The 26,345-nt window shown below is 48.7% G+C and overlaps 1 protein-coding gene across 2 annotated transcripts in view; it reads left to right on the top strand.

Annotated features, from left to right (window-relative positions):
- The window catches only part of HSPA12A (heat shock protein family A (Hsp70) member 12A), a 162,117-nt gene that overhangs the window by 118,021 nt on the left and 17,751 nt on the right, over positions 1 to 26,345 (top strand). For both annotated transcript variants that reach the window (XM_029201221.1, XM_029201222.1), the window contains 5 exons: positions 10,931 to 11,016; positions 12,585 to 12,712; positions 16,263 to 16,449; positions 18,631 to 18,735; positions 24,518 to 24,634. In XM_029201221.1, the coding sequence (XP_029057054.1) occupies positions 10,931 to 11,016; positions 12,585 to 12,712; positions 16,263 to 16,449; positions 18,631 to 18,735; positions 24,518 to 24,634 (623 nt within the window). The remainder of the gene's footprint in view (positions 1 to 10,930; positions 11,017 to 12,584; positions 12,713 to 16,262; positions 16,450 to 18,630; positions 18,736 to 24,517; positions 24,635 to 26,345) is intronic.

Genomic DNA, 26,345 nt, shown 5'->3' with positions numbered 1-26,345 from the left:
TTTGAAGAATTATGGCATTTGAAATGGAGAACACTGCGCGGCTTCGGAGCCAAAGGAAGGGTGAGCCATGCAGTCTTTTGAGCCCGGAGGCAGAGACAGCCGCTGGGGCTTGGGGGTGCCCTGTGATTGTGACCCCTGACCTCCCCTGCACTATTTGCCCATCTGTGAAATGGGGATTTAAGTTAACACTAACACCTCTCTCGTAGTTTCATCTTTCAAGAGAAACAATACCTGCGCGGGACCTGGTGTTGGGTACCGTGTGGGGCACAGGCTCAGAGGTGGCGAGCTCCGAACCCAGCCGGGGCGCATCCTAAAAATGTGGGCTTCTTTCTTAACCTTCTGGGCCTTATGTTTCTCACCCATCCAGTGGAAGAATGCCAGTACCTCCAGCCCCTAACAGCAGGCTTTCTCAAGCCACACCTGTAAAGCTCTTAGTGTGGCATGAAATTCGCATTCAGTGCGTGCCGACCATGATAGCTTTCCTAATAGATTTCTGAGTTTGTACATTTCTAACAATTTCAAATTAATAATTTGAGTTTAATAAACTTGCAAAAGAGCCTAAACTAAAAAGAAACATAAATATCTGACCCCATGAAGGAATTCAGCAAATGGTGAATTAAACCAATATTTATTGAACAGATACACTAAATAACAATCACATGTAAATAGTTTGGTAATATTGACACAAAGCATGAGCTTTAATGGAAGAACTTGAATTTAGAATAAGACGTTTCTCCCTGGAATGCATAGGCATTTCCAATTGCCTGAATACCTTCGTTTGTGTTTTCCACAGTTACATCAATGAAATACGTTCCACAACAAATCCATCACCTTTATTCACAGACTTACTCCTTTTCCTGGATCCTTTTATCCTGGACTGTTACATATTTCTGAGGGTTTACCTCTTTTGCTCATTGCAACACAGTGATTGAGGCCCTGAGAATCCAAATTCCCACTTCATGGAGGGAGAAGATGCGCCGGAGAGAGGTGAGGTAGTTTCTCCAGGCTCACAAGCCGGTGTCCAGACCTCCGCTTTCTCCACCTGCCACGCCATGTTCTCCATCTTCAGAAGCCATTTTGCTTTCCTTACTTTCCTTTAAGAACTGCAGCTAAGGAGCCAACTTCAGCTTTGCTCCTGTTCTCAAGCTGCCCCAGTTCTGGGGAGACATGGCCCTCGACCCTGCAGCCCAAGCTGGCTGCCCTGCCTGAGCATGGAGGATGCTGTGCCTGCAGCCCGGTCCCCTCAGGACACCTCCCTTTCTGGAGGCCTCAGCGTTTGTTCTTTTAGTACAAAGGGTCACAGGGTGACAGCTGACATTGGCACTGCAGCTGGCCATTCTTCAGGGGGGTGAGGAGATAACAAGGCCTTCACTGAGGCTTCTCATCCCTTCCACATGGAGTTGGGAGCCCAGCGAGTCTGAACACAGCAAAAAGGGTGTGTCCTGGTCTTTAGAGAAACCCTGCCTGTCTGCAGGGGCATCTCCCCATTTCTCAGAACATGGAGGGATCCAGTGGGTGGGGGACAGCCCCCTGCCTCCTCTGAGGCCCTGGGTTTACAGAGGTGGTTTCAAAGTCTAGGAGGGCCTCGTATCTGAGGCTGGGCTGCTGGAGCCCGCCTCAGAGTTAGAGCCACTCAGCTGGTGGTCAGACACCTGCTTTGCTGCCTGCAAGGGGGCTAGGTGGGTTCTGCTGAAACTCAGACTCCTTCAAGGGCTCTCCCAACAGTCTCACCTCCAGAGAAGCCAGCTGAACCTGTACCCCTCACCCACCGGTGACCCAGGTCTGAAACCTTCCCAGGCCTTCAGAGTCCCCGTGTATCGGTTTAAATGAATATATATTCTTACTAGCGTATTCATTCGCTTGACAAATGTCTGGAGCACCTACCTACCATGGATGGGCCAGGTGCTCTGATTGATACACAGCACGAGAAAACTATCCGCTTGCCCTCCTGACAAGAGGGAGATGGACATGAAACTGGTACATTAAAACACCAACTCTTTCATCATGGAAAGTTCAAAGCATATATAAAAGTAGGGCAAATAATGTATTGAGCCCCGATGAATCAGTCACTAGGTTCAGTCATTATCAATTTGTGGCCAATATCGTTTAATCTCTGTCCCTCCCCTCCCGTATTATTATTATTATTTTTAACATCTTTTTTGGAGTATAGTTGCTTTACAATAGTGTGTTAGTTTCTGCTGTCTAACAAAGTGAGTCAGTTATACATATACATGTGTTCCCATATCTCTTCCCTCTTGCATCTCCCTCCCTCCCACCCTCCCTATCCCACCCCTCCAGGCGGTCCCAAAGCACCGAGCTGATCTCCCTGTGCTATGCGGCTGCTTCCCACTAGCTATCTACCTTACGTTTGGTAGTGTATATATGTCCATGCCACTCTCTCACTTCATCCCAGTTTACCCTTTCCCTTCCCTGTGTCCTCAAGTCCATTCTCTACGTCAGTGTCTTTATTCCTGTCCTGCCCCTAGGTTCTTCAGAACCATTTTTTTTTTTTTAGACTCCACATATATGTGTTAGCATAGGGTATTTGTTTTTCTCTTTCTGACTTACTTCACTCTGTAAGACAGACTCCAGGTCCATCCACCTCACTACAAAGAACTCAATTTCATTTCTTTTTATGGCTGAGTAATATTCCATTGTATATATGTGCCACATCTTCTTTATCCGTTCATCTGTCGATGGACACTTAGGTTGCTTCCATGTCCTGGCTATTGTAAACAGTGCTGCAATGAACATTGGGGTGCATGTGTCTTTTTGAATCATGGTTTTCTCTGGGTATATGCCCAGTAGTGGGATTGCTGGGTCATATGGTAGTTCTATTTTTAGTTTTTTAAGGAACCTCCATACCCTTCTCTATAGTGGCTGTATCCCTAACACCGTACACAAAAATAAACTCAAAATGGATTAAGGACCTAAATGTAAGGCCAGACACTATAAAACTCTTAGAGGAAAACATAGGCAGAACACTCTATGACATAAATCACAGCAAGATCCTTTTTGACCCACCTCCTAGAGAAATGGAAATAAAAACAAAAATAAACAAATGGGACCTAATGAAACTTAAAAGCTTTTGCACAGCAAAGGAAACTATAAACGAGACGAAAAGACCACCCTCAGAATGGGAGAAAATATTTGCAAATGAAGCAATGACAAAGGATTAATATCCCATATTATTTTGATGAAAATCCCAGATATCATATTGTTTCATCTGATAATATTTCAGAATGTATCTCTAAAGGATAACAACTCTTAAAAGTTACATAATTACACCACTAACAATAATTTCTTCGTATTATCAATATCTGGTCAGTGTTGACATTTCCAGTTGTCTCATAAATGGCATAAATTTTTTTGTTCATTTGAATCATGGTCCAATAAAGATCCAAGTGTTGCAATGACTGTAGTTACTTTGTATTTTACATGTCTTTTTAAGGTATAGCCTTTGTCTGGGGCTGACCCAGATGGCCTGGTAACTCATTAGAAATGCAGATAATCAGCATTCCCAGACCTACTGGAGTCGAAACTTTGGGGGTGGGGTCAGCACATCTGTTTTAATAAGCGCTCCAAGGTGATTCTGATGCACATCAAAGTTCGAGAGACCCTTTAATCTATAGTTTCCCCTCCTTCTTTCCCCTGTATTTTCCTTGTAATTTCTTTCTTTTTTTTTTTTTTTTGCGGTACGCGGGCCTCTCACCGCTGTGGCCTCTCCCGGTGTGGAAAACAGGCTGCGGACGCACAGGCTCAGCGGCCATGGCTCACGGGCCCAGCCGCTCCGCGGCATGTGGGATCTTCCCGGACCGGGGCACGAACCCGTGTCCCCTGCATCGGCAGGCGGACTCTCAACCACTGCGCCACCAGGGAAGCCCTGTAATTTATTTCTTGATGAAACCTGGCTGCTGTCCTTAGCATTTCCGCAAGTCTGGGTTTTGCCAGTCAGTCCCCAGACACTAATGAAGAAGTTCCTCTCTCCTCTGTACTGAGAGAGTAGAGAAGGCTTTTCTCCCTCAAACAGAGGGGACTGACTTTTGGAGGTGGAGTTCCCCGGAGTAGGGGGTGGAAGTGGGGTGCACTCCAGGCAGGGGAACAGTGTGTGCAGGGGTCTGGAGGCTGGATTGAGCACAGATGTTCCAGGGCCTGTGAAAGGATTGGGTGGAGCCAGGGATGGGGGCGATGGAGAGAGATGAGGCTGCAGAGGGAGGCGGGGTGGACTTTTAAAGGCCTGGATGCTAGCTGTGTGCTAGGTTTATCCTGTGGGGGATGGGAATAGAAGGCCCTGGCCTGGTCGAGTAACGTGAGCAGACCTCAGTTTTGACCGGATGGCTCTGACTGTGGAGGAGCGTGACTTGGATGGGGAGACTCAGAGCGGGGAGACTAAGAGGCTGTGTGGGAGCCCTGGTAAAGGTCAGCAGGGTCTGGACCAAGGTTGTGGTGGTGAGGCTGCAGGGGGTGACTGTGAGAGATGCTAAGAAGTAGGAATGACAGGGCTTGGGAGTGCAATGAGAGGGGAGGGAGAAGCCTAGGAAATCTCCCTTCTGGGAGCTATGGTGGTTGCACCAACCAAAAGGGACATTTGAGGAGAGAGGCAGGTCTGGGGGTGATTTGAGAGCTGATCCCACGTTGTTGGAGGTAACTCAGGAAATGTGTTACTAATATCCTGACTCGGGGGTTGATGCCTCAGTTGGGAAAGACCTCAGTGGCCCTCCAAGTCTATGGATAGTCACTGAGTCCACTTTTGGGCACACGTTAGGAACATCCGCCCACCCATCCACCCATCCATCCACCCATCCACCCATCTGTCCATCCATCTACCCACCCAACCAGCTATCCATCCATCAACCCATCCATCCATCCATCCATCCATGCATCCACCCACCCATCCATCCATCCATCCATCCATCCATCCATCCATCCATCCATCCATCCACCCACCCACCCATCCATCCATCCATCTACCCACCCAACCAGCTATCCATCCATCCACCCATCCATCCATCTATCTACCCACCCAACCACCTATCCATCCATCCACCCATCCATCCATCCATCTACCCACCCAACCACCTATCCATCCATCCATCCACCCTACATTTACTGAGTGCCTGTGACAAATCAGGAGCTGAGGAATCAAAGATGAAATAAGGCATGGCCTTGCCCAGATGAGCCCAGAGTCTGTGAAAGAGAAGCTGGGTGGACAGAAGTATCTTAATCCTGTGTATGGGGTGATCTGGTGGAGCCCCTTCAAATGCTGGGTCCCAGTGGGCAGAGGCTGTGTGGTTCCTGAATATAATTCATGAAAATTAGTAGGAAGACCTGTTGGTCTAGAAAGCACTTCCTCACCTCCCCCAGCAGCTGCCTGAACATGCGTGTTCCTGTGAACCTATGGTTAAGAGAGAAATTGTGAACTGCCACCGCACGTGGACTGAGCTTGCAGGAACTTGGGGATCTCACTGTCTCCGGGGAAACTCCGATGCTCCAGTTCTCTCTCACTGGGGTACCTTATCTCCTAATCCATTTAGCGATGGGGACGGTAACTGGAAGTTGCCGTCCAGTGTCAGGATGGGCCTGACGCAGCCCCCTGGTGCATGATGCTGTGGTTTCTGCCACAATAAATGCTCATTTCCATAATTGTTATTTAGCATTTGGAGAGCAGCTATTTTACGCTCTGTGTTCTTTGAAGTCAGGAGGTTCTCTCAGTTCACACCAATAAAATTTCCATTTACTTTGGACATCAACCATGGTGATAGAAAAAGAACCCCATAAATTATTTACTGAAATGGAAGTTCAGTTTACGGTAATAATGCATTAGTTCAGCTAGCCATGCAGCCTGTTATAGGGTAATAAGAATTTAAAATTTTCCTTCTTAAAAGATATTTGCCAGTAACCTACACATGACCTTGAGCTGATCAACTTTCAAAGATGACACTACAGGGAGGGCATATAAGGAGAGAGAAAGGGAGAGCTTTTTTCAAATGGCCTGATTTTAGGCAACTGTCAGCAAATAACCTATTATCTCATGGCTAGCAGGAGAAAAGAAATGAACCTATATACTGCATTTTAAAAATCATAAGGACCAGACCTTAAAAATCCTTTTGGAATTGAGCATTTGTTTGATAGAACATAAATCTGAAAGCTAGCAAGGAGGCCTATTTGAAAAAGCTGGGGAGTCTCCATTGTTTGAGACCACCTGTCATTTCACATGAGCCTGGAGCCTTGTAAAATAAAGTCAGCCCAATGGTTCCGTCTTCATCTTTTAAAATGTTGTACTTATGGAGCAGGATCGACTTGATATGTATCTCGGAAAGTCCACGATTCTGCTCACGGCTCTTTGCTGACTAATGTCTCCAGCAGAGGAGAGCAACGAGCAAGTTCATGAACTATGGCTGTCTCTGAGGTTCTCTTATTAAAACTACTTTTTATTTTAGGAGTGTCTGCTTTGATTAAAGCCATGAGAGCCAGGAGCAAATGAGAATGTGTCTGGATTTTACAAGTCTCATGTTTTATAGCAGGAACCCTGATGAAGGCTGTATTTTAATTATTACACTGTTAAGGCAAGTGGTAAGTATTAACCTCACAAGTTCAAGTAGTTTCTCCTCTGCTGTCTGCTTTGGGGTCTAAAAAATCCTGTGGCAGGAGACTTGTTGGTTGAATCCTATTTTTACTTGTTCATATCCTCTACTTGGCTGCATAAATATTTTCATTTATTTATACATCCCTCTTTGCTGCAAAAATTATTTTTTAAATGACTTGGTTGAAGAATGTTTTGCGGGCTGAGTCCCAGGTTAAGAGTGAACCTAGGAACACCTGTATCTATTTTTATATTTACTAAACTAAAAAAGATTATATACTTATATATAGTAAAGATTACTTACTTATATACAGTAAGTGTATAAGACATAAGTAATGGTAAGTCATCTAAAACTAATGACAAGGAAGACCTGAAGATTGTTTCCTATTGGTTTTCTAGGAAGCTTCCGGTCTCTTCCTCCGCGGCTTGATTCTGTGGCTGATAGTTTGCATTCTTGAAACGTTCCTTGTTTTTCTGGTTCTGTGATGTGAAATCATCAAATCCCTCTGTGTTACTGCATTTCAGAGTAACTTAGTGCTTGAAATGGGAAGGTGCTTTGAGTGTCTGTTTAATCTTGTGGGAACGGCAGAGTAGGTATTTCTTAAAGCTCCCTGATCCCTGGGCTCTGCCCTTGACTACACTTCTGGTAGAGCATTTTCCTTTAATCTCTTTTACCAGTCTTCTCTCCTTACCTCCGCAGGTGAGTATCACTTTTCTTTTCATCAGCTTCCTTTCTCTCTTCCAAGCCTGGACTCTAAAAATCTCTCTTCTTCTTGGGCTTTTAGCTTTGCCTTTCTCTTCTGCTCCTCATGTGTCCAGTACACTCTGTACTGAACTGGAATATCACGTAGGCGGGAGCAGTCATGGGGCAGATGTTACTATATTGGCTTTACAGAGAAAATTAAACAGGGTCCCAGTGAATGACAGTTGGTGTTTCTTACTGTGGATAATGGCCTAGGTTTAATTGGTAGCCAGGACACACAGCATGTACCTTGTACATATAGACATTCCATGCATCAACTCTCTCCTCTTGTCTGTTAGCTTAGATCTGTCAATTATCTGTAGACCAATAGATAATATTCTATTGACCCTGTTGTGTTTATTCTTAATCACTTACCTATTGAATGAAAGCTCTCAAGATTGGTTGGGATTATTAGCACACCAGAAACTTCTCACATCCCGCAGGGGCTAAAGTAGGCTTTTCCATATTCTTTTCCCTAAAAAATTTGAGCACCTTTTTGACATCTTAAATAGTTAAATAAAGAAATATTAGCTTGATAACAAAGTTATCACTACAGGCTCTTTATATTTCTGTGGAGGGTCAGTGCACATTAACTGGTGAATTACCTTTGATTTGGGATCTATAGAGCTATAGATGTGGGTGTGCATGATATGCAAATGTCTATAAAAATGTTACTCCTCCATACCTTCTGTGCAAATCAGTTTTAAATCATCGCACAATGTAGCTGCATTTTAATTTCTAATGGAGAAAATCCATGAAGTTCGATTGCCTCTAGGCCTGGCTGGGTGATCAGCAAGTCAAATGATTTATTTCGTACTGAACCAGAGGCAGGGTGGGAGGGAGGTACAGGGAGAACCAAAAAACATCCTTGGTTCTTATCTTCAAATTCCCTGGAGTCCTCTGGGGGCCCAAGGCATGTGTTCAGTGTGTGGCCCAACACATGCTGTTTTACAAGTCAGTAGGACATGCTCTGAGAAGGGCTGAGTGATGGCATAATTAGAACCAAGCAGACAGCGGGGTGGATGGTTTGTCTGCAGATAAATAGCTTGTTTGCTAATTGCCGGCACCAGATTTTCTGGGCAATTAGACATTCGGTGTCTTCCAAAACCTTCTGTGCAAACGTGGACACACGGCTGCAGGCCTTGCAGGTAGCGGGTGGAGAGAGGGTGGCTCACGGGCCTCGCGGCTCCGCGGCACGTGGGATCTTCCCAGACCGGGGCACGAACTCGTGTCCCCTGCATCGGCAGGTGGACTCTCAACCACTGCGCCACCAGGGAAGCCCCGAGCAAGTTTTTTTTAATAAAATTTTTTTATTGTGGTAAAGTATATATAACATAAAATTTGCTATTTTAACCATTTTTAAGTGTGCAAATCAGTGGCATTAATTACATTCACAATGTTGTGCAACCGTCACTACTTTTTCCAAAATTTGTCATCACCCCACATGGAAGTTCTGTACTGCCCATTCCCCCCTCTAGCCCCTGGCTACTTCTAATCTACTGTCTGTCTCTATGAATGTGCCTGTTCTAAACATTATATGGTATTTGTCCTTTTGTGTCCAGCTTATTTCACTTAGCATAATGTTTTCTAGGTTCATCCATGGTGTATCATGTGTAAGAATTTCATTCCTTTTTACAGCTGAATAATATTCCATTGAATGGATATACCACATTTTGTTTATCCATTTGTCTGTTGATGGATACTTGGGTTGTTTTCACTTTTTGGTTTTTGTGAATAATGCTGCAGTGAACACGCACACACAAGCGTCCCTGTTTTCAATTCTTTCGGGTAGATACTTAGGAGTGGAATTCCTAGGAGTGGAATTGAGTCTATGGTAAGTCTGTATTTGACTTTTTGAGGAACTACCAAACTGCTTATCACAGATATAAGATTCCCACAAGATATATACAGGGGGTCCAATATCTCCACATCCTTGCCACCATTTGTTATTTCCTTTTTTTCTTTTCAATTAGAGCCATCCTAGTGGGTGTGAAGCAGTATCTCACTGTGGTTTTGATTTCCCTAATGACTAATGAGTGCATTTCCCTAATGACTAATGAGTTAAGCATCTTTCACGTGCTTATCGACCATTAGCGTATGCTCTTTGGAGAAATGTCTGTTTAAGTCCTTTGCCCCACAAGTTGATTTGTGGCCTCTGTACTTACTTGCTTCTGAACCTTTCTCCCAGAGGTTGGAACTGAGCCTTATCAGGAGGAGAGGGAGCATACGCCTGCAGATTGGGAAGGTGGCTGTGCAGATTTGAAGCTTTGTATTCACTCTTTCATGATTCATTTTATTCCCTCAACCCATTTGGCGCCCACTGTAATGATGCTGTTTGAGTTCTCACTAAGCAGGAAAAAAAAAAATCAGTAAGCGCGTGGGATTAACCAAAGTGATTTGGCAAGCAGAGGCAGATGGAGCCACTCCTAGTGCTTCCCTAGAAGCAGACAGGTCTTTCTCAGATACCTCATACCCTATGGGTTTCCTTGACTACAGGTGTTTTGTAGCACATTACCCGTTTTTTTCCCCATCAGGTATTAGTCTATATACTGAATGGAGCAGTATTTGCAGAACGTACTGGATGGTACCTGGGATTTGTTGGTGCCCAGGGTCTGGCCATCACCTCTGCAGGGGGAGCCTGCAGTGCTTTTTCCGCTGCCCTGCAGGCCCTGCCGGTCCTGGGCAGCGGGCAGGGAGAGTGGGTGGAGCTTCCAGCACTGACCAGGGACAGGGCGAATTCTCCTTGGGTGCTCATCCCTGGGGGAGAGCCACGGGGCTCTGGCAAGGTTTCAGAACAAATGTCTGTGCCTGAGTAATTGCAAGAGCAGTAGGGGAATCGACAAAATGCTATTCATGCTGCCTTGCTGTTGGCTCTTCTCTGATTTGACCTCGTGTCTGTTGCAGGGCCCCGACTGGGGGACCCAGGAATGCTAATCTATCTGTCTTTCTGCTATGTTTTTTGTTTTGTTTTTTTTAATTGAATATCAAAACCCTTCAGCATCACTGAAGAGAGATGAGTTCCCCTTGTTCTGGCAGGGCCTCATGCCAGAGGGAGGGAGGAGGTGATGCATCCACAAAGCAAGGGAATTATTTCTGGAAGTTGCACTCCTGTCCTCTATTCTTACGATTAGGGTTGTTAATCTTTGGGGTGGGGTCCCATACTCCTTTGGGAACCTGACAGCTGTGGATGCCCTTCCAAGAAAATGCATGAAAAATTTGCACATCATCTCAGGGGGCTACAGGCTCCTCTGGTCCATACTGGTGCCTGGGCTAAGGACCAGCTCTGCAGAGGGCATGAGCCAGGTGCCAAGGCGATTTGGGGACTGGGCAGCCTCTCTGCTAAGTGGGAGTTGGTTGGCACATAGGGAGAGTCCTGGTGGTCACTGTGAGAAGAGGAGCGTCTCATTTGGTCAAGTTTTAAATATCAAATACGGGGGTGGACAGATCAGACACCCTACCTTTCTGGCTGGAGTTCAGCCTCGCCCCACGTTAGCTGGCTTTCCAGGGGCAACAGTCCCTGCAGGAGCAAAGCCGCCCAGCCCGCATTGCTGCTCTCCGGCTCAGCCCACACCACCTCTAAGGAGCGCACTTGTCTTTCCTTTCAGAAATGGCCCCTACCTCTGCATATTCATCTCCAGCCCGGAGTCTGGGGGACACAGGAGTAACACCTCTGTCCCCTTCCCACACTGTGGTAAGAAATGTGTGTGTATGGGGAGGGGGGTACGTGTGCTGATTACTTTGCTTTCAGAGGCGCCTCTCACGTGATGGGCTTCTGAGCGGCTTCTCACGTTCATGGGTGGAGATTAAGTTGTCCTAGTACCAGCCACGTGAGCCTTACCAAGCCCCTTCGCCACTGTGGGTCAGCAAAGGCTTTCCGTGGTGTGGCTGGTGCTTCTGGAGCCATTGGCCTGGGTGTGGGTAACATGAGCAGGCAGGGTGGGAGCAGCTCTTTAAAGATTCAGGGCTCAGAGACTGCGAGGCATCCTCTTGGGAGGAAGCAGCCACTTTGGGCTGGCGGGTGAGTCAGTGAAATGCAGTGGCTTTTCCACTGTAGTTAACCGCCGTGACCAAAAGCTGTGGCTGTAATTGCTTCTGCACCAGCTTGCCCGAGAGAGAGGACCTGGGCAGCGCGGGGGGCTGGAGGCTGGGCATTTGCTCCCACCCTGCCCCTCACTGCAAAGGTGGATACTGTGGGGCAGCCGTTCCAGGGATTTACATGTAGCCAACCAGAGAGAGGTACCCGGAGGAAAGGGCGGCTTTGTACAAGCTGCTCAGAGCCTCAAAGCAGACCCTGCTGAGAAGAACTTCAGAGCCATCGCTAGGTAGGGACGCCAGCTTGTCTTGGTTTTCCTGGAACCATCCTGGTTTCCACACAAAGTCCTGTATCCTGGAACTCCCTCAGGCTTGGGAAAACTGAGAGGCTTGGTCACCTAACAGCTGGGTCCTGTGGTTTTCAAACTCTGTACCCTGAGGGTTCCCTGTAAAAGCTTCAGGATAAGCTGAACGGGATGGGGGGGCAGTGTGATGAAAGGCCAGACATGTGGGGTTCTCACCCCCTGCTCTAACCAATACTCTTCAAATCCAAAAATTATTGGTATAATTTGAAGTTCTGTGGATGTTAAAAAAAAAAAAAAGTCTACATTTGCTTAAAGGATTTTTTGGAAGTCTGTAATGGCCTGACCAACTCACTTGACAGATGAGGAAAGGCTCGGGGCCCCAAGGGGACAGGACTCAGCAGGGTCATATGATGGCTATGGCAGGACTGGGCAGGGTCCCTGGTATGCTGAGCCCCAGATCCATGCATGACACGCCCGGGCAGGTGGAGGGGTCACCTGGCAGGTGCACAGGGCACAGCTGAGCAGGGTCTGGAGATCTGTGCAGGGACTGGGGGAGGGCAATGGGGGGCAGAGGGGGGTGTCACTCAGGGAACCACTGGGGTTCCAGCCCAGATGGAAGAGTTCCCGTAATTAGCCACGTTTGTGCACAGTTGATAAAGGGAGTATTGGGCAAGTGTAGGCAGGGGCCCTCCCCAGTGGCCTGGCCCTTGTTCAGGAGACACCTCCATTTCTCCCTGAGTCGGTCAGGTAGGGGCTGAGAAAGCCTGCCCTCTCCCCAGGGCTCACCACGTGGCAGCCTTGAACCAGAATGTGCAATATGCTTCTGTCTACAGTGGGCACACAGCAGGGCAGGGTGGAACCCTTCTGAAAGCCTGGCTTGACTGCCCCACCCACTCCCTGTACCCCGCTCGGTTATCTGCAGAACGATGCCGACCCAAACGTCTCTGAGCAGCAGGCGTTTCTCGTGGTGGTGGCTGTCGACTTTGGGACCACATCCAGCGGCTATGCCTACAGCTTCACCAAGGAGCCAGAATGCATCCATGTGATGAGGTGAGTGCTGTGGGCAGGGAGGGGCAGGTGCTGGTGCCGGTCGCTGTAACTATGGAGACTTGGGGGAGGTCCTTGGGGGAGGGGAGAGGGATTAGTACAGTGAGCAGGTGAATGGTACGTAGTCAGCAGGTCCTGGATTCTGGCCCCGCTTGGCCCAAACTCACCGTGCCACTTGGGGCAAGCCACTTCTGATCTCTGGGCTCCAGGTTCCTGGTCTGTCAATGTGTTGCTTTAATTCTGACTTGGTTTGGGGAAGGACCTGGACAGTATGTTTGAAACTAGGTGATTCCAGCGTACAGCCTGGGCAAGAGGTGCTGACTTTTAAGGTGCTGGTGATGGAGGAGATCCAGGCCTCCACTCACCACTGTGTGACGTCAGGCAATTGTTGAACCTTCTAAAGCTCTGTTTCCTCATCTGTGAAATGGGGATAATAGCAGTACCTGCTTGACAGAGTGTGTGTACAAATGTAACGAGATTTCCCATCAAGCACTTAGCAGGTAGTAAGCAGGGAAGGTGCTGGCTCTTTCAAGTGAAGTCATGAGATGACGGTAATCAGAAGTGGGAAGCACCTGAGAAAAAGCAGAGTGGGGTGAATTTCAGCCAACTTCACCCTGAAGCTGCCCTGGGTCTCCTGGGCCACTCCCCGCCCCCCGCCCCCCCACTCATGCACACAGCAGCCCTGGCGTCTACCCCATCCACGTGTGATCAGCTGTCTGCGAGGACCCTGGTCTATCCTGGCACCAGTGCCTGCTCCCCCAGACTGGCTCACGCCTTCTTGCAGTCTGTGGCCACTCAAAGCTTTGTGAACTAGGGATTTATCACCCTGATTTTCCAAATCCAAGGATGGCTCTGAAGATACATCGTGATGGGCTTTGCAATTCCTTCAGCTGGCCATTGTGGAATTTAGTTATCACTCCCAGAGTAAGATCTTACGCATTTTCTATAGAGAGTGCTGTTTAAAACATAAGTCATGATAAAAGTGATCCCTACCCCACTCTTGATTTAGGCCCTGCCTTTCCTCTGGAAAACTGGGTGTCCTAAGATGCTTCAGAGACCCGTGGGTGTCGTCTCATCAGGAAATAACAAAACGCCCGTTCTAGTAGAGAACCCTGATTGCGGCAGAGCCTTCGGTGTTCAGTCACCACCGAGATTCTGCCTCGGGTTCGTGGGACAGATGCTGTGCGGGTCCGCTCTGCCATCTCCTGAGGTGGGAACCTCGGAAAGAAAAGAGCTCTGTATTAAAAGCTAGAGTCAACATTTATCAGCTTCTAGTTGTTTTAAGAAATGTTATTTCAAAGGGATAGTCATACAATGAAAACTGAAGAAAAGAAAAAGAGCAAAAATAACTTTGAACTTGCTGGGGAGGAATTCTTACAAAGCATCCACAGATTCAGGGTCTCCAGGGACATTATCGTAGTTATCGTAGAGATTTTTGGAGGGAGGTTCTACCTGAATTTTATTTCAGTCAGAACATATTAACATAACCATGATCCAGACTGACAGAGTTATGAATGAGAAAGTGTAAGTTTTTGTATTTAAATAGGGATGAAGAATTAAAAATTTGAAGGGCAAAACCTCAGGAAGTCCATTACCTACTGAAAATGTCAGTGTTAATAGTAATGGAAAATCCATTCCCGAAAGGTTGTGTGGAGCGCACCTCTGGCCCAGGCGCCAGTGTCTGCCTGAGCTGCTGATCACCCGTGCGTCTCGGTGGGGTCACCACGGGGACTTTGGCTCCCTGGGTAGAAACCTGCATCCTCATGGGGCTTGACTGGGAAACCGGCCAGGGATGACTCCAGCCTCATCTGTGTGGCAAATCTAGGTGGAGGTTGGCTCTCCGTCTGGACTGTGGTGCCAGGGGCAGGTGAGAGCCTATCCAGGAGTACAGCCACCTCCCCAGGAGGGCAGGCCAGGGAGAGAGGTGTGCTTCCTCTCGGGCATGTGTCTCCAGCGGGGGCTGCTCGTAGGGGTCGTGTGGCTAGTGGCAGGACCAGAGCCAGCTGCTGAGCCAGGACCTGGTAGAGTCTGCTCGTGGAGCCTCTTGGCAGCCGGGGCTTCTCTGCCGTGGCCCCAAAGGAGGGAGAAACATCCACTCTTTACTTTTCTCCTTCCTTCTATCTGTGAGAAGGAAGGAAGCTTTGCTGGGGCTCAGCCTACCCTCTGATTGCTCCATGGCACCCATCCGTCAGTTCCAGGACGTAATCCCATCGCATCTGCCCGCCTGTCTGTATCCACTCCTCCCCACTTCTGGGTCCTCTTCAGCATATAGATGTGCAGGATATGGTTCCTTCCCTCCTCACGGTTCCCGTCAGCACTCTCACCCACCCTGTTGCTGTGACTGTCCCCCCAGTATGGGGGCACCCAGGTCTGTTTCCTGCCTGGATCTCTTTCTGAACCCCAGGCTTGTATCTTCAAGCCCCTCCTGGGAGTTCGATGCCAGAACGTTCAAATAAAGCTCTCCACGTTTCCTCCTGTCTCCTTCTTGGCCAGGGCTGCTGGCATCTGTGAGGGGCACTGTCTCCTCCAGGCTCCCATGCTTGAAACCTCTGGGGCTCCTTGCACCTGCTCACCACCGAGGCCATTTGGCTCGGTTCTCCGCTGGACGGCTCCTCCCCCGTCGTCCCCTCTCTCTCTTCCCAGGGCTCTCCACCCCCGTATGAGCTCCCTCACCTCGAGGCCTGAGTCTCCTGCTCAGCCACCTGGCTTCCCGTCTCCCGCCCTTTAGTACAGTTCGCTGCAGTCAACAGTAGCTCTGATTTCTATCCTGCCCCTGCTCTAAAACCTTTAGTGGTTCCCTATTACTCACTGACTAAATCTCTCACTCCTCAGGGTTCTCTTCAGCCTGGTTCCTACCAGCTTCCCAATCTCGTTTTTCACACATGAACACAATCACCCTTCTCATTTACACGCTTTCTCCAACCTACACAGTCACTTAGCTTGCCCACCTCAGAGCATCCTGCAGTGTCCTTCCCTCCTTCAACATCAAGTCTCTCCTGAGCCCTGCATTCTTTCCAAGGCCCCAGCTCTGGCACCTCTGTCTCCTCTGACCCCTCTGGGACATTTCCCTGGGCCCCTCATTTCCATCTGATGAGGCAGGTATTTATGTGTTTGTTTATACCGTACCTGTTTCAAAGAGGATGCAAACCAGCTATCCATCTGCTATTGAGTGCTTGCAAATTAAAGAACCAAAACCCAAGCCAAAAAACAAACCATTACCTACTAGGCTGTGCGTTATTTGAAGGCAGAGACATAAATGTTTCATCTCTGTGTCGCTGGCAGCTGGCACACAGTAGATGCTCAGTAAACGCTGAAAGGATGAAGCAGACTTTGTTACTTAGCAAGAACCTGGCACTTGTCCCTTTCGTTTTTCTTATTGACTGAAGTTGTGTCTCAGTCACTACTCAACCAGCTAAACCAGAGGGCACCTTTGGCAGCCACCATGGGCACTCACATCTGTAACAGCCACGCACACAGTAGGTGCTCACACCAGTGCTGCCTGCATTGAGATTATGCAAGAAGGCCCATGACCTCTGCCTTTCCTTGGTGGCAGGCGATGGGAAGGAGGCGACCCTGGGGTGTCCAACCAGAAGACTCCGACCACCATCTTGTTGACTCCGGAGAGGAAGTTCCACAGTTTCGGGTATGCCGCCAGGGACTTTTACCACGACCTGGATCCCAATGAGGCCAAGCAGTGGCTGTACCTGGAGAAGTTCAAGATGAAGCTGCACACCACTGGGGTGAGCCAGCCTCTCCCTGGCCCCAAGTCCTCCGCATTCGAGAGCCGAGGTTCCTCCAGCCTTTCCAGACCTTGGGGGCCCTCAGGTTTCTCCCAAGCAGAAATGAATGTCCATTCACCTTGATTTTAGAAACAGCCTGGAGCACACGACACTTTTGTGGGACACACAGCACTTTCTGACGTACACATGGGCAGGGAGATATTCAGAATGTTTAGCAACTTGTTTGCTTTGGAAATTGACCAGTCAGAGAGACACTGCCTGGATGGAGCACAGGCATAGGGGGCTGGGAGACCCGTGCTGTGCCAGGAGATCCCCCTTCACCTGCAGGATTGTTGGGAGATCAAGGAATCCTGAAGGAAGGACTCGGGGACGAGGGAGCATTTTGGGGGCTCAGGGTAGTGGTTATAACTAACCAGTTTGGAAGTAACAACCAGCAACAATGGCTCATTAACCTTCTATGTGGGGAAGGAGGTAGCTCAGGAAATCAAGGGCCCAATAATTGGAGGCCCAATGCCTGAAGTAGTTCTGCTTCCAACTTGCCAGGGTTTTGTAAGATGGCCAAGTTGATTAGCACCCTCCCCCAAGCTTCATCGAAATGTTGGGCCATAGGATAGAATTTTTTCAATTTAAGCATTTTATCCCTTAAATTTTCCTTAACTCTCAGTACTTAGAGATGCTGGATGGTGATAGTGTTTAAGACCACAAACCATGAGGCCAGATGGCCTGGGTTTAAATCCCACCTCTGACACCTTTGAGATACTTAATCCAAGTCACTTAGACTCTCCTTGCCTTGCTTTACCTTATCTGTGAAATGGAGACATGGAGAGTGCTTTTCTTATGGGGATGTTGTAAGGATTAAAGGAATCAAAATACACAAAGCTCTCAGAACCATGCCGGTCGGTCCTTAGTTAAAGTCAATTGCTAGCTTCTATTATTTATTGCTTTCATATGTCTGCTTGTTAAGTGTTTGCAGATGACAAAACAAATGTTACTGGGAAATGCTGCAGCCAGCACCCTGCCTTCCAGGGCTCGGTGCTCACCCGTGTGTGTGTCTCTCTCTGAAGCACACTGACTTCGCCTCAAAATGCATCCTTCCTGTTTCACCTGATAGGATTCAGCAGTGCCCAATAGGAATCTCCTGCAGGTGGAAGCCCAGGAATTTTTTCAATTTGAATTTTTCAATTCCAAGCCTGTGGCTTCCTGATGCCTGGAAGTCGCCTGGGGGCCACCACCCCAAAGCTGGGGTGTCTTTGCTGAGCCCCAGATGTGGGAGGAGTGAGCATGTGTAGAGGGGTCAGGATGATGGGCAAGGCCCCACAAGGCCGGTTTAGCTGCTTGATACCCCTTCACACTCCAAAGGCAAAGACTAATTACCCAGCCTGGATCAATCCAGAGACCACACTGATGTTTTTCCCTGGTGGCAATACGTCTTCTGGTTCCAGGAGACTTGGGGGTTTCCTCCTGATTTTTGCTCCCCTCTCTGCCCATTCCCACCCTCTGGGGACTATTTTCATCATTTTTTAATGACCGCAGTCCGTCCGGCATCTCACGGAGCATCTTACACCCGGGACTGCACTCAGCAACTGCTGTAGCTTCTGGCAGAGGAAGGAAGGCAGTGATGCTGGGCTCCCAGTGGGTTAGACAGCACAACCCTTAAAATAGGAGCTCTTCTATTTTTGTGACTTGGTTGGCAGCTCATCGGGAAGTGAAAGCTTCGTGTCTGTTTAGCACCGTGCACGTCAGTGATTTGGTGTGATTATCTAGGCTTCCATTGGGGGGTCCCCAAGGGTGAGCATGTGTGTCATGTGGAAATAGTATGTAAATTGCATCGGGAGTGACGTCTGCTGCCTGTTTTTTTTCTTCCTGGGCTCTGTTGCTGCCCCGAAACCTCTGCCCCCAGAGGATCCAGGGAAGAGAGGAAAAGAAGGAGGGAGGGAGGGAGGGAGGGAAGAAGGGAGCAGTGGAGGTGGGGCCTGAGGGGAGCAGCCAGGGCCCCCTACACAGTAAGGGGACATCGCTGCCAGCCCTGTCCTGGGGGAGGTGCCGTCCTAGTCCGCCCCTCAAACACCAGGAAACACAGACATGGTTCACTGGGTTCCCCAGGTCTCCAAGTGACAGTGCTTAAAGCCAGAAGGCATGTCTCTCCTTCTTTTTACTATTTCATTCCTGTCCCGACTCTAGGACCTCACCATGGATACAGACCTGATGGCAGCAAATGGCAAGAAAATCAAAGCTCTTGAAATCTTTGCTTATGCCCTGCGGTACTTTAAGGAACAGGCGCTGAAGGTAGGTACATGCCAGAGCCTGTGCTGGGGGCAGGGGGGCACCTGCCAGCTAGGGGAGCAGGGACAGCCTCAGGGCAGAGAATGTGCCCTTGGGCACTGCTGGCGGGAAGGGAAAATGGTACAGCTGCTGTGGAGAACAGCCTGGCAGTTCCTCAAAAGGTTAAACACGGAGTGAGCATCTGCCTAGCAGTTCCAATCCTAGGTATGTACCAAGAGAAATGAAAACATATATTCACACAAAAACTTGTACATGAATGTTTCTAGCAGCACTATTCATAATAACCAAAAAGCAGAAACAACCCAAATGTCCATCAGTGGATGAATGGTTAACTAAATGGGATTCACCCATACACTGCAATATTATTCAGCCTTAAAAAGGAGTGAAGTACTGACACCTGCTATGGCATGGATGGACCTTGAAAGCATTATGCTAACATTATGCTAAGTGAAAGAAGCCAGATACAAAAGGCCACAAATGATTTCATGTGTAGGAAATGATCAGAAGAGGCAAATCCATAGAGACAGAAAGTAGACTAGTGGTTGCTAGAGGCTGGGGGAGTGGCAGAGGAGTGACTGCCAGGGGGTATGGGTTACTTTTGGGGGGTGATGAAGTTAGATAGCGGGGATGGTTGCGCAACCTTGTGAATATACTAAAACCCACTGAATTGTGCACTTTATTTTATTTTACTTTTTTGGCTGCGCGGGCTTTCTCTAGTTGCGGCGAGCGGGGGCTACTCTTCGTTGCGGTGTGTGGGCTTCTCGTTGCAGTGGCTTCTCTTGTTGCGGAGCATGGGCTCTAGGCCCGTGGGTTTCAGTAGTTGTGGCACAAGGGCTTCAGTAGCTGTGGCTTGCGGGCTCTAGAGTGCAGGCTCAGTAGTCTCGGCGCACGGGCTTGGTTGCTCTGCAGCACGTGGCATCTTCCTGGACCAGGGATCGAACCCACGTCCCCTGCATTGGCCGTGAACCCGTGTCCACTGCACCACCAGGGAAGTCCCAAACTGTGCACTTTAAAAAGGTGAATTTTGTGGTATGTGAATTATACCTCAGTAAAACAAACAAGAGAAAGAAAGACGGGAGACATGCAGCAGCTGTGCGATCTTGGGCGAGGTGCTCGTTCTCTCTGATACCCACGTTCCTAACATGAAAAGGGGGTCAGATAGCTGTGCCTCGTGGGTCGTTTGATAGTAGGTGAAATATTAGATGTTAGCTGCCTCCCTGGGGGCTCGGCAACTATTTACTTGGTGAATAGTTGCTGCTGCCCCCCCTCCTCCATGCCCCCCACCCCAGACCCCATGGAAGAAGCTGACCAGGTGAATAAGCCCCCTTGGTTGGCCCTTGCAAAGGTTTGTTCAGTGATGGCCCAGAATTAAGAAAATGGCTAATTTCCAAATGGAATATAGCCATCCACTCGGTGTCCCCTCTCATAGGCATGGTGATGAGCGGGTGCAGATCAGATGATTCAAGAGCCTCGTGTATTAAACTCTATCCAAAAAGAATTGGGAACTTCAGAAGCATTTGGTATTATGTGATCGCTAGAAGAAATTTAGTGAATTCTAGAAATAGAGAATAGAATTCTAGAAATAGGGCTAGAGGGAGACAAAGAGGTGAGGTCGTAACACTGCTTTCATCCATTCAAGTACCTCTTGTTTTGAGTACTTTTTGTGAGCCAGGTGCTATGCAAGTTCTGGCCACGTGGAAAGAAACCCAGTGCATACAGTCGATGGGTGGGTGTCATGAGGGGGTAACCGTGGGTGTTGAGTGTTCGGTGAAGGCAGAGGTTCTGCCCAAGGGCAGCAGCAGGGAATCCTCCCCGGAGGAGAGGGATTGCGGGCCTCTGACAGGCAGCAGCTGGAAGGGCGGGTGTTTTGCGCCGGTGGAACGGCCCAGGCACAGCTCAGGGGAAAGAAAACATAGCAAACCACTGTGGGAAGCAGGCAGCTTGGAGCAGGCGAAGGGCAAGGCTGCAGAGAGAGCGGGAACAGCAAGCTCCAGCCGAGATCCTGTGAAGCCTCGAGGGCCAGGAGAAGGAATTCTTCCTGGGTCGTGGGGAGCCCTCAAAGGATTTCTCTCATGGGTTGCCATGGCCACAAGGATAGCGTTAGAGGAGGGGAGACCACGTGGTCCCGAGGGCCTGCAGGTGGAGGAGAGTGATATGTTAGCACCTCACTCAGATCCTGAAGCAGGTCTGCCCCGAGGACTGAGGGCGAGGCTGAGACTCCAACTGCGGGGTCACTTGAGGAACATGAAAACCAGGGAGATAAAGGTGGTGGGGTGGAGGGAGGGAGTGGTTCCCGGGAACAAATTCTTCTATGAAAAGGGGTGGGGAGAGGACTCTAAGGAAGGAAGTGGGAGGGAGATGGGCTGGGTTCGCTTCAGGAAGAAGGTGGTGACCAGCCAGAGGCAGGAGCAGTAAGGCCGGCGGGGACCTGCGGAAGGGAAGCCGCCATTGGTCCAGGAGACGGCGAAGCAGGAGAGGAGGTGGACCTCTGTCGGCCTGAAGAGAAGGATCTCAGAGGGATGGGCTCAGCTCCTGGAGAAAGATGAAGGCGCAGAGGGAGGTGGGGGCCTCCGGAATAAGAGGAGCAGCCGTGGGGACTCAGGGAAGATGTAGAACTTGAGAATGTCTACGACACTGGAGTGTGTTTCAAGTTGGCCAAGAAGAAAGGCGTGAACATCCCATCTCTCAAGGGAGGGAGGAGGTGGAGGGGGCAGAGGTCAGGCACGGGCGTGGGTAGGTGGGTGGTTGTGGGCCTGTCGGCTCAGCCAGAAGCTTCCGGAACCTTCTCTGAGCAGGGAACACGTTGTAAAGAAATTCCATGCAGAAGAGCTGTTTGAGGAGGTGTATAGGAACTAGGCCCTGCATAAGAGGCTGGCTGGTGTTTGAGGGGCAGGTGGGTTCAGTGCAGAGGGGGACTATTGCATGTTGGACCAGAATAAGCTCAAGTAGAATATCTCAGAAATCACGTCCCTGGAGCAGTCTCACTATTCACGAGGGACAGTCAGTGAAAGTGCCTGACGTGAGATGTTCAGTCAGTGCCAGGTTCCTTCCCTTCCAAGCTGATCTCCACCCGCTGGAGAACAAACAGCTCACCAGACAACTTTCCATACAGCCAGGGAAGCCCATCATTCATCTTTGAGCCTTTTCCTGTTTAAAGAGTTTAAAATAGCCTGGATGGTTATAGGCATCACGCTTAGAATCCCTCCCAACCCATCACATGCTCACCTGCTTTTAAAGCCCAGTGCAGACCTGCAAGGAAATAAAACATGATTAAAAAAACAAAAATAAACACAAACAAAAAATGGCTCTTTCACCAGCAATCCCACTCCTGGACAAATATCCGGAAAAGATGAAAAGGTATATGCAAATTCAAAAAGATACATGCACCCCAGTGTTCATAGCAGCACTATTTACAATAGCAAAGACGTGGACGTAACCGAAATGTCCATCGACAGATGAATGGATAAAGAAGATGTGGTATACATATACAATGGAATATTAGCCATTGAAAAGAATGGAATAAGGTCATTCGGAGCAACATGGATGGACCTAGAGATTATCACACTAAGTGAAGTAAGTCAGACAGAGAAAGACAAATACCATATGTCATTTATATGTGGAATCTAAAAAAATGATACAAATGAACTTATATATAAAATAGGAATAGACCCACAGACATAGAAAACAAACTTATGGTTACCAAAGGGGAAAGGGGTGGGGAGGGATAAATTAGGGGTTTGGGATTTAAATTAGGAGTTTGACAGTACTATATATAAGATAGGTAAACAACAAGGACCTACTGTATAGCACAGGGAACTATATTCGATATCTCGTAATAACCTATAATGGAAAAGAATCTGAAAAAGAACATTTTTCTGAAAAAGAACATGTTCATATATATATTCATTCATATATATCTATATATACATTCATATATATATATCTGTATATATATCTATATATATCTATCTGAATCGCTTTGCTGTACACCAGCAATTTACACAACATTGTAAATCAGTTATGCCTCAATTTTTTAAAAAAAGGTTGTTGGTCTAAAGCAGAGATGTTTTTAAAAACATGTTTATTAAAAAAAAGTTTAGTGAATGTACTGAACCACACACTTAAAAATGGTTAAGATGGTGAATTTTATGTTACGTGTATTTTCTCACAATGAAAAATGAAAAGTTTTTTTTAAAAGGGAAAAAAAACTTACCGACCAAAGAGGAAGTTAGTTCAGTGAGCGGGTGGGTCAGCCCCAAGATAACTATGTGAAACAATAGAGAAAACGAGATACCCATTAGGAAAAAAACCGCCAGCCTATCAATCTCCTGAAACATGTCCCCAGAGCGGACTTTGATGCAGAAGCACATCAGTGTGTGTTTAGGTTTGATTTCAGATTTGTCTGGTGAATGTGGCAACAGGAGGGGAGGAGAAGGGGGGGACAAGCATCAATCAGAGGTCTTCTCTGGGCCGGATGTTCCCTGTGTGTTCTCATTTAATCTTGCCAGTAACGCTGTGGGTTAGTGTTATTCTTCCCATTCTACCGGTGGGAATACTGAGTCTGAGAGCTATTCTAGAGACATATTTTGTCTACCTGGGCCTGGTGGAAACCTCTGATGCTTCCACCCGTCCTGTTTATCCACATGGGTCCCACTGATTTTCTTTTTTTTGAAGAAGAGTTGATTTACAATGTTGTGCCCATCTCTGCTGTACAGCAAAGTGACTCAGCTATACACATACAGACATTCTTTTTTTTTAATACTCTTTTCCTTTATGGTTTATCCCAGGAGATTGCATATACAGTAGGACCTTGTTGTTTAGCCATTCTAAATGCAATAGTTTGCATTTACCAAGCCCAAACTCCCAGTCCATTCCTCTCTCTCCCCTACCTCCCCATCCCTCCACCCTTGGCAACCACAAGTCTGAACTCTATGTCTGTGAATCTGTTTCTGTTTTGTAGATAGGTTTTACATTAACTGAAAGTCAAGGGCAGCACGGTTCTTGCTTAGGTCACGTTGTTCCTACCCTTACCATCCTGCCAGGAAAACTCCACTGATGTGCTGGGCCTGCAGTAAGGTGGGTGACAGTGACACAACTCTGCTAACAAATGCTACCAGTCGTCAAGCATTCCTGTGGGCCAGGCACTGATCAGATAAGAGACCAAAAGTAACAATTTAGTTAAGACCTTGGCCTTTCAAGTCAAGATAGACCTGCGTCTGGGTCCAAACTTTGGCTCTGCTACTTTCTAGCTGGGCAGTCATCACAAAGATACCGAACGTATCTAGGCCTTAGTTTGCCACCTGTAGAAGAGGGGCAAGTGCTAATCTCTTCCTAACAGGATTCTCAAGTGGATTAATGGCGGTTGAGCTATGGAAAGGGCTTAACAAGGTTGACACTGGAGCAAGCTGCCAGGAAGTGAAGCTCTCGGGAAATTATCAATCCTCCCAATAACTGTATGAGCTTACTATTATCCCTACTGTCCAGATAAGGAAGCTGAGGCCTGAGAGGTTGTCACTTGCCCTAAGTCACATGACTAGGAAGTGGCCAGAGGCCTCAGATCTGCCCATCTCCCACCTGCAGCCACATCCAGGGAGTGGAAGGAGCTGGGAGCTCCCTGTTTGCTGTATATTCGGAAAACAGACTCTTGTTCCTGACGCTGATAAGTTCGGCGGGGGCCGCGGAATAGATGCCCCGAGAGTTCACGGCCAGGAAGCCTGGATTTTCAGCAAAGCCACAGGAGGACCAGCTCTGTCCACCTGACCTGCTGCATTTTCCTTGGCTTTAGGAGCTGAGCGATCAGACGGGTTCAGAGTTCGAGAACTCTGATGTCAGATGGGTTATCACAGTGCCTGCCATCTGGAAACAGCCCGCCAAGCAGTTCATGAGACAAGCTGCCTACCAGGTAAGTGCAGGGCTGGGGGCAGGCAGGGCCCAAGATACACCTGGCGGTGGCTGTCACCCCACTCCAGGGTCCCCCAGCATTCACAGGCCTCCTTGGGGAGGCAGCGAGGGGTCTTCCACAGGTGGGGGGCCAGGAGTCTTCCCATTCCTCAGCTTCCTCCTGGGGGAGCGGCGGGGGTCAGACGGACAAGGGGAGGGGCTGGGCTCAGTTTTCCTTCTGACTTTATTCATTTCCAGGTCTTGTTGCCCCTGTAGGTTCCTTGGGGCTAGGATTGCAAACTGAGGTTCAGAGGTATTTCTCTGTGGGCAAATGGAAGTGAGACCCTCAAGGAAAAGGCTTGGGGAACAAGAATATTTGAACAAGGAAGAAATAAAGACAAGGCCGATGGCCATGGACCAGGCACATCAGCCTGGTGGAGGCCGAAAGCTGCACCTATGCGGCTGGGAAATAAAGGGAGTACGGTTGTCCTCTGCACGGTTCATCTTAGGAGCGACACAGGAGCATGGCATGTACGGGCGCCCCAGACAGGGGAGGGGGCTGCTGGACCTGCCTGGTGGAGGACACCCACAGCGGGGTGAGGGCAGTGGTACAGTTAGGGAGCGAGCCAGTCAACATGGCGCCATGGAGCCAGAGCATTCCAGCGTCAATGGCCAGCCCATCCCTCGTGGGTGCAGGGGGCACCACTGGTGCCAAAACCCCCGTGGCCTCCAACCCTCACATTGTTTGCGGACATCCTGTGCCACGACGGGGCTCCCACGAGTGTCTGACTTCGTGGCAAGAATGGCAGAGGCCGTCCTGACCTGCTGTTCTGGTCCCGGGGACAGAGCTGGCCCCTGTTGTACGTAGTCCCCTGGGTTAATAAATGAAAGCCGACCCTGGGGCCTGCGTCAAGTCCGTGCTGAGAATCAGTTTTCAGAGCCTTCAACCTGAGTGGGCTGGGGAAAATGACAAAGGTCATAGATGTCTGCTTGTCCCCTGCCACACCTCTCAGGAGAGAGCCATCTTTCCCTGGAGACACACCTTTGATGTTGAGTCTGTGGCCACATGTATAAATATAAACCTTTCCTTTCAAAATGCCCATCTAATCAACGCTGATCTCTGAACACAGTCAAATGGCCCCAGGCACCTTGGAGTCATGAATTGTCCTGGACGCTTGAGGCTTTACTCCAGGTGGCAGGTGGAGTTCAGGGAAGGGCAGTGTTCCGCCCCCGTCCCCCCCCCCCCCCCCCCCGCTCTCCCATTCCCTTCCTTCCCTTCCCTGCCCCAGGCTGGCTCCTCTGCTCTCCCCTTCCTCTGTTCAGCGTGAGAATCTGGCTCAGTCTTTGTGTTGCCAAAAATAGATTTGTTTTTATACAGATGAAGGAAGAAGGTGGAAGTTCCAGAAAGAGGCAACTTCTTTAAAAAGGAAGAGACACAAATGCAGTTTCACTGTCCATGGGAGCCCTGGGCATCAGGGAGCTTTTCCTTGGCGTCAGCCTTCAGGCAGTGTCCAAAGACCCAAAGATGGGACACTGGGACATGGCTGTCTGCTAAGACACAGCCTGGGATCCTGAGTTTTCCCAGGAAGGATACTCAAGAATCATGGTTCTGACTTTCATTTTCCAGCCCATGGGAAGACTTCAGCAACAAACACGTGACCCGGAAAGGGGACAGTTCTTAGTTTTAGCCTGAAAAAGAAAGAGGTGCGGTGACTTGTAGATTGTCGGGGCTC

Source organism: Monodon monoceros, unplaced genomic scaffold, assembly GCF_005190385.1.
Source record: "Monodon monoceros isolate NGI ecotype Baffin Bay Population unplaced genomic scaffold, NGI_Narwhal_1 Super_Scaffold_4, whole genome shotgun sequence".
NCBI lineage: Eukaryota > Metazoa > Chordata > Mammalia > Artiodactyla > Monodontidae > Monodon > Monodon monoceros.
Note: the sequence above shows the minus strand (reverse complement) of the source record. Positions and strands in the feature narration are given on the sequence as shown.